General features: G+C 57.7%; 1 protein-coding gene across 1 annotated transcript in view; it reads left to right on the plus strand.

Moving 5' to 3' along the window:
- Nucleotides 1-8,274, plus strand: part of FRMD6 (FERM domain containing 6) — an 18,615-nt gene extending 10,341 nt beyond the window's left edge. The window contains exons 6-16 of the mRNA XM_027905180.1: nt 28-105; nt 324-403; nt 1,054-1,130; nt 2,333-2,519; nt 3,395-3,550; nt 4,151-4,216; nt 5,075-5,249; nt 6,375-6,710; nt 6,806-6,931; nt 7,656-7,747; nt 7,859-8,274. Of these exons, the coding sequence (XP_027760981.1) occupies nt 28-105; nt 324-403; nt 1,054-1,130; nt 2,333-2,519; nt 3,395-3,550; nt 4,151-4,216; nt 5,075-5,249; nt 6,375-6,710; nt 6,806-6,931; nt 7,656-7,747; nt 7,859-8,143 (1,658 nt within the window). The 3' untranslated portion in view covers nt 8,144-8,274. The remainder of the gene's footprint in view (nt 1-27; nt 106-323; nt 404-1,053; nt 1,131-2,332; nt 2,520-3,394; nt 3,551-4,150; nt 4,217-5,074; nt 5,250-6,374; nt 6,711-6,805; nt 6,932-7,655; nt 7,748-7,858) is intronic.

Raw genomic sequence — 8,274 nt, forward strand, 5'->3', positions numbered from 1 at the left:
TTTTTTTTTTGCAGGTGAAGATTTTGTGCCACGAGTTACTGGTGCAGGTGTGTGACCTCCTGAGGCTGAAGGACTGTCACCTCTTCGGGCTCAGTGTCATCCAGAGTAAGTCAGGGGGTTTGTTGGTCCAGCCTGATGCCCTCATCGCTCAGCAAGGAGAGATGCCACCAGGTTTGGGGGGGGAAGCATCCAGAGGGGGTGCACCCAAATTAACCCTTTTGGTGGCCTCGTTAGGTGATGGGGAGGGATGGGGGGGTCAGGGCAGGGCTTGGCGGGATGCAGGACACGTATAGGGGTGCTGACACCGCCTCTGTCCCACTCAGACAATGAGCACGTGTACATGGACCTGGCCCAGAAACTCTACAAGTACTGCCCCAAGGAGTGGAAGAAGGAGGCCAGCAAGGTCAGCGGTGAGGTCTTGCATGGAGAGCTGACGGCAGTAAGGCCACCTCTGTCCCCGGCGCAGGTCACTTCCAGGACCTGGGAACGCAGCCTGAGGGGTGTGGGGGGGACACTTAGCCAGTGTGGGAGACGGGGGGTGGATGTGCAAAATGAACCAAACCAGGGTGGTGGTTGATGGTTGGCGCTCCAAATGCCATTTTTTTTCCTTCCTTCCTTCCTTCAGCAGAATTTTTAAGGTCGCTTCTTCTCCCATCTCCCTTCTCTCTGCACAAAGCACCTTTTCATTATTTCAGTGCCAGGTGCCAAGGGGCCGATGTCAAGGCTTCAGTGCTGGACCTGAGATGGGGACTGGTGGATAATGGCCTGGGAGAGGGATAGCAGCAGTGGGGGGGGATGCAGCCCCCCCCTTGGGGTCTGAACCCCACCCACCTGCTTCTTTAAATCCAAATCCCCTTCGAGTTCCAGAGGACTAGGGGGGAGAAATGGGTGTCAGACTCTTAACTGAGGAAAAAAATGCCATCAGCAGAGTGAACTCACCCATGTGGGGCAAGGGGTGGCCTTGAAGGACGTGACCCCCAGAGAGCTGAGGTGAGGGACTGGGGCACAATGCCAGGGTCTCCACAGGAACCCTGAAAATCTCCTCCATTCCAGGGGATCGACCAGTTTGGCCCCCCGATGATCATCCACTTCCGAGTGCAGTACTACGTGGAGAACGGGAGGCTGATCAGGTAGGGTGCACCCCACCCTGTCCCTGCTCACCTGGGCACCTGCTGGGGTGGGTGTGCAGCCTCGGGGTGCTGTGGAATCCTGCTGGCATCCCAAAAGCTGGAGCTGCTTGGGGGTGGGTGCTGAGTGGCTTCTCCTGCCGCACAGGGGGCAGGTGGGGACACTGCTCCCAGCCAGCGATGCAGAGCCTTTCGGGGGGGGCTGGGGACATCACGTTTAGGGATTTGTTGGAGTTTAACCCAGGGCACAGCCTGATTTTAACTCACCTTTGGGCCTGTGGCCGGGTGGGAGCTTCAGGTCTTGTTTCAGGGGCAAAGTGATGTTCAGGGTTTTGGGGACCAGGTGGCATCCACAGCCCCGTGGGGATACTTTTTGGGGGGGGGTTGGGTTATTCCACCTGGTTGCAGTGCAGATTTACACTGCTGAATGGGAAAAGGGAGCCAAGACTCAGCAGTCAGCCCTGCTCACTCCGTAAGAGATTCCTGGCAGGAGAAAGGTGCTGGAGTGGTCTCCCACCCCATGGTCTTGGCTGTGGGGTACCCTGCTGTACCCCCTAACTCTGCTGCACCTCCTACCCTGCTGTACCCATTAATCCTGCTGTATCTCCTAACCCTGCTATACCTCTTAATCCTGCTGTACCCCCAGCCCTGCTGCACCCCCTAACCCTGCTGCACCCCCTAACCCTGCTGCACCCCCTAACTCTGCTGCACCTCCTACCCTGCTGTAGCCCCTAATTCTGCTGTACCCCTGTATCTCCTAACCCTACTGCACCACCTAATCCTGCTCTATCTCCTAACTCTGTACCCCCTAACCCTCCTGTACCCTCTAACCCTTGCAGCACCTCCTAACCCTGCTGTATGTCCTAATCCTGCTACACCTCTTAACCTTGCTGCACCCCTTAGCCCTATTGTACCCCCTAACCCTGCTGCACCCACTAACCCTGCTGTACCCACTAACCCTGCTGTACCCACTAACCCTACTGTACCCCCTAATCCTGCAGTACCCCCTAATCCTGCAGTACCCCCTAATCCTGCTGTACCCCCTAATCCTGCTGTACCCCCTAATCCTGCTTACTCCTAACCCGGGGGGAGACAACCCTGAGAGACTTAAAGGTGATTCCTGTGGGGAGCAGGCACAGTCCATGTAACAGCGACGAAAGTGGCTCCTCTGCCCTCTCTCCCCGCTCTGTCCCCTGCTCCCGCAGTGACCGGACCGCACGTTACTACTACTACTGGCACCTGCGGAAGCAGGTGCTGCATTCCCAGTGTGTCCTGCGGGAAGAGGCCTATTTCCTGCTCACCGCCTTCGCCCTCCAAGCCGACCTGGGAGACTTCAAGCGCAACAAGCACTACGGGAAGTACTTCGAGCCCGAGGCCTATTTCCCCGCCTGGGTGAGTGTTCCGTGGTTGCGGCCCCTGCTCGGAGCTGGAGGGTTCCCAGGCGGCCGCCGTTCCGGCTGCATCCCTGTCTCCGGCTCAGTCCTGGTTATTAATAACCTGGGACAACTGCAGGGCTGGAAATAGCTGCGGGAAGGGGGGAGGTTGGGGTTGGTGTGGGACCATCTCGTTCCAACCCCTGCCATGGGCAGGGACACCTTCCACTAGCCCAGGTTGCTCCAAGCCCCTTCCCAACCTGGCCTGGAACACTTCCAGGGATCCAGGGGCAGCCACAGCTTCTCTGCCCAGCCTGTGCCAGGGCCCCGCCACCTCCACAGACAAGAATTCCTTCCCATTATCCCATCTAACCCTGCCCTCTGTCATTCAGAAGCCATTCCCTGCGTCCTGTCCCTCCAGACCCTTGTCCCAAGTCCCTCTCCAACTCTCTTGGAGCCCCTTTAGGTTCTCAAAGGCCTCTTTGAACCCTTCTCTTCTCCTTTCCAACCTCTGTCTTGTTTGTTTTTTTCCAAAATTTCCCATCTTCTCGTTCTCTCATACATGAGGAGTGATGGCCCTGGGTCTGTGTCCCCATTCGCACAGGGGACCAGGGCATGGCTCTCCCGGCCCGGTACAGGTGTCACCAGTGGTGTAAGCTCCGTGGGCTGGGCACAGGGAGCACACATGCACTTCCCAGTGGGAAATCCTGCTGGAGAGAAGCAGCTGACTGCTGTATCTATTTTATTTTTGCCTGCAGGTCTCTGTAACAAATCATATTGCTCCCTTTTCCCCTTTCTCCCTTGAAATCACCGCTGCCCGGGAGCTCCGGGGCGGAATCCGGCCCTGAGCGAGCACGGAGCAGCTGGACAAAATTCTCCTCTCCTCCAAAACAGGTGGTTGCAAAGAGGGGCAAAGACTACATCCTGAAGCACGTCCCCAACATGCACAAGGACCAGTTTGCCCTGACGGCCTCCGAAGCCCATCTCAAGTACATCAAGGAGGCCGTCCGGCTCGACGACGTGGCCGTGCACTACTACAGGCTCTACAAGGTGAGCCCCATCCAGGAGGTTCTGGGGTTTCTGGGATCTTATTTTTGGCGATCCCCTCTCCAAGAAACACGTCACAGAATCACTGAATATGCTGAGCTGGAAGGGACCCAAAAGGATCACTGAGTGCAGCCCTTAGTCCTGCACAGCCCCATCCCCAAGAGTCATACGCTGTGTCTTTCTCCTGGGAACAAAGCAGGTGGTTTGCTGGGAGATGGTGCCTCATAAACCTTTTTTGTAGCATCCTGAAGTTAAAAAGAAGATGCTTTTGGGAGAGCACAAGGACTGGTTGGGGTTGGAAGGGACGTTAAGAGATCAACTCGTTCCACGAGGGGCACCTTCCATTAAGCCAGGTTGCTCCAAGCCCAGTCTGACCTGGCCTTGGACACTTCCAGGGATCCAGGGGCAGCCACAGCTTCTCTGGGCAACCTGTGCCAGGGCCTGCCCACCCTCACAGTATGATTAGATTATTAATTTGGCACGTTAATCATAGAATGATGACTGGAATGACTGCAGGAGGATCCCTGGGCTGAGCTGGGGCCGATTTCTCCACTTCGTGCTGCAAATTGTGTGTTTAAAACCACCTGATTTTTATCCCCTTAGGACAAAAGGGAAGTGGAGGCCTCCCTGACTCTGGGGTTGACAACACGGGGCATCCAGATCTTCCAGGTAGGTGGCTGAGGGAGGGTGATGGCTCAGCTCTGCTCCCTGCCCCTGCCAGCACCCTCAGCCAGGGCTCCCTCTCCTCCTTTTGCAGAACTTGGATGAAGAAAAACAGCTGCTCTACGACTTCCCGTGGACAAATGTGGGGAAACTGGTTTTTGTGGTGAGTGCCACCATTCCCACCTGGAGCAGTGCTTCCAGCTCTGGGGTCCTCAGCACAGGGAGGATGTGGAGCTGTTGGAGCAGGTCCAGGGGAGGTCACGGAGATGCTCCCAGGGCTGGAGCCCCTCTGCTCTGGAGACAGGCTGGGAGAGCTGGGGGGGTTCATGAGGAGAAGAGAAGGATCCAGGGAGACCTGAGAGCCCCTTGCAGGGCCTAAAGGGGCTCCAGGAGAGCTGGAGAGGGACTGGGGACAAGGCATGGAGGGACAGGAAAAAGAAGAATGGCTTTCCACTGCCAGAGGGCAGGGTTAGAGGGGATATTGGGAAGGCATTCTTGGCTGTGAGGATAGTGAGACCTGGCAGAGGTTTCCCAGAGAAGCTGTGGCTGCCCCTGGATCCCTGGAAGCGTTCCAGTTTGGGTTGGATGGGGCTTGGAGCAATCTGGGCTAGTGGAAGGTGTCCCTGCCCACGGCAGGGGGTTGGACTAGGTGGTCTTGAAGGTCCCTTCCAACCCAAATCCATTTGTGATTCCATGATCCCAAGGCAGAGCATCTCCTGGGCTCTGATTTGGGCATGGGGTGCAGTTGCCCAGACCTCAGGCGGGTGATTCCAATCCGTGGGGTTAACCGTGGGCTGCAGCAGGACGGGGCGAGAACTGGAGCATTTCCCTCCTCGGGGCTGATCCCTCCCTTCTCCCACGCAGGGCAAGAAGTTCGAGATCCTGCCTGACGGGCTGCCTTCTGCCAGGAAGCTCATTTACTACACGGGGTGCCCGCTGCGCTCCCGGCACCTGCTGCAGCTGCTGAGCAGCAGCCACCGGCTCTACATGAACCTGCAGCCCGTCCTGCGCCAGGTCCGGCGCCTGGAGGAGAACGAGGGTAGGTTCCCTCCCCGTGCCAGGCTCCCAAATCCCACCCGTGACAGGCTCCCACCCGGCATTTCTGCCTCTCAGAGTGCCTGGTGTGCCAGCCCCCTGGCTGGGAGGGTGTCGGGAGGGTGGCTGTCCCCGCATCCCCCTGGACTGTGCGTCCCACACCCCACCCCTGCCCAGCAGGATAATCTCACAGACACTAAGGGATACAAGTTCTGCTAAGGGATAATACTAAGGGATACAGGATCCAAGTCCTGCTGCCATTCCTGATGGCCCAGTTCCTCCCAGTGCCCCCCTGCAGCATTTCCCAGTGCCCCTCATCCCATCTCCAAGCTTAGAAAGCTCTTGTGAAAGCATCAGATCTTCTTCCTCCTCTTTCCCCTCATCTTCCTCTTTCTGTTCTTCGTCTTCCTTTTCCCCTTCCTCCTCCTTTTCTTATTTGTTCTCCATGTCCTACTCTTGTTTTTCTTCCTCCTCATCCTCCACATCTTTTTCCTCCTCATCTTATTCCTCATCTTCATCTTCCTTTTGTTTTTCTCCTCTTCCTCTTTTTCTTCCTCTTCCTCCTCCTCTTCTTCTTCCTGCTTCCCTCCTTACTCTTTCTTCTCTTTTCCCTTCTCATCTTCCTTTGTCTTCCTCATCTTCCTCTTTCCCCTCTTCCTCCTCCTCTTCTTTCTCCTCATCCTCCTCATCTTATTCTTCCTCCTCATCCTCCTCATCTGCTTGCTCTTCCACCTACTCCTCAGCTTCTTCTTCTTCCTCATCCTCCTCGTCTTCTTCCTTCTCCTCATCTTCATCGTCCTCCTCTCTTTTTTCCTCCTCTTCCTGCATCTCCTACTTTTCTTTCTCCTTCCCCTCTTCTTCCTCCTCTTCCTCAACTCTTACTCCTCCTCCTCCTCCTCCTCCTCCCCGTTTGAGAGACAGGAGCACAGAGCACAGCAAGTTTGAGGTCCATCCCTAAATGCCACCAGGGCAAGGCTGGCTCCAGGTGTGTCCCCACGCTGGGCTGGGGTGACAGCTCCCCTGGGCGCCCCAGTGTGCTGGCGTGGCCCACGCCCTTCCAGGGAATCCAGGGCGCCCTGGAGGATTGGGATATCGGGATGCAGGCTGCTGACACTGTCCTACCCTGCAGAGAAGAAGCAGTACCGGGAATCCTACATCAGCGACACCCTCGACCTGGACATGGAGCAGCTGGAGAAGCGCTCCCGTGCCAGCGGCAGCAGCGCCGGCAGCATCCGGCACAAGCGGCTCTCCCGGCACTCCACTGCCAGCCACAGCAGCTCCCACACCTCCGGCATCGAGGCCGACCCCAAGCCCAGGGAGATGGGGCCCGACGATGGCTTCTCCGGCGCCGGCGCCCACCGCAAGCTGAAGACCTGCAGCTCCATGACCAGCCACGGCAGCTCCCACACCTCCGGCGTGGAGAGCGGCGGGAAGGACCGGCTGGAGGAGGACTCCCAGGACGACGGTAAGACACCAATTTGGGCTTTTCCCGGCCTGAGTCTCTGGTCGGGGCTGGGAGAGTCATGTCAGGGGCTCATCCCACCTTCCTGTCTCGGGCAGAAATAGAGATGCTGGTGGATGACCCCCGGGAGCTGGAGCAGGCTGGAGACATGGAGGTGAGCCCCGACATGTGCGTCTACATCACCGAGGACATGCTGCTGTCCCGCAAGTTCAACGGGCACTCGGGTAAGGTGGCGGCCGCTTTCGCTTCCAGTTCCCCAGTCCAAGTCACATCTCTGAGGCTTGGAGTGAGAGGGTGTTCAAGGTCCCTTCCAACCAAGGTCAATTCTGTGATTCTCTGGTGTTTATCAGAGTGGAATGAGCCCAGAGTGTCCATTTGGGACACCAGGAAAAGCCGTTCGCCCGAGTGGGTTGAAGGAGAGATGAGGCAAAAAAAAAAGAGGAAACTACCTCAAGTTGTGCCAGGGGATGTTTAGATTGGATATTAGGGAAAAAAATTTCCACATGGAAAGGGTGGTCCAGCCCTGGCACAGACTGCCCAGGGAAGTGGTAGAGTCCCCCATCCCCGCAGGGATTTCAAAGCCATGTGGATGTGGCTCTTGGGGACACGGGTTAGTTGTGGCTTTGGCAGTGCTGGGGGAATGGTTGGACTCAGTGATCTTCTCTGGAGCTGTGCCTGCACCCAGGGAGTCACTCACATTTCCAGCTCCGTGCTGGGAGCTACTAGGAGGTTTCTGAGGTACCAGGCTCCCTGGGGATGGCTTTGGATGCAGTTCTTGGGGGCAAATTTGGGATGCTTTTTAGGCAGTGGCACCCCGTTGAACAGAGGGGTGCCTTTGCCCCAAAGAAGGGGACGAGCCCCAGAGGGAACAGGGCTGGATCCCAAGAGAGCTGAGGCACCTCAAAATAACCTTCACACCCTCCTCTTCTTCCTCCCTTCTCCCTGCAGGGCTTATCGTGAAGGAGATCAGCTCCTCCACCTCCAGCTCCTCGGAGACGGTGGTGAAGCTGCGGGGGCAGAGCACCGACTCCCTGCCCCAGGTGCGTGGCCGTGGGTTTTTTTTTTTTTTTTGGTGGGGCTGCCACCGGGGGTTTCGGGCTTCCCTTGGCTTCCTGGAGGGTTCCTGAAACCTCTTTGCTTTTTTCCCCCAGACGTCGTGCAGGAAACCGAAGACGTCGACGGACCGGCACAGCCTGAGCCTGGACGACATCCGGCTCTACCAGAAGGACTTCCTGCAGCTGGCCAACCTGTGCCAGGACACGGCGCAGAGCTACACCTTCGGCTGCGCCCACGGGCTGGACGAGGACGGGCTCTACTGCAACGGCTGCCTGGCCCAGCAGTGCATCAACATCCAGGAGAGCTTCCCCGTCAAAAGAACCAGCAAATACTTCTCCTTGGACCTCACCCACGACGAAGTCCCCGAGTTTGTGGTCTGAGCGCCTCGGCGGGAGGTTGGGGGCAGGACCGAGGCTGCCCGCCCTCGGGGCGTTTTTTTGGGGGGGGAGGATGGGGCTCCCTGCCCTGCACTGGGGGCGTCCACAGCGCCTTCCCCCAGGCCCTGCCCCGC

This window comes from Empidonax traillii, unplaced genomic scaffold, assembly GCF_003031625.1.
Source record: "Empidonax traillii isolate 1590-97213 ecotype Southwest subspecies unplaced genomic scaffold, ASM303162v1 scaffold1128:size488575, whole genome shotgun sequence".
NCBI lineage: Eukaryota > Metazoa > Chordata > Aves > Passeriformes > Tyrannidae > Empidonax > Empidonax traillii.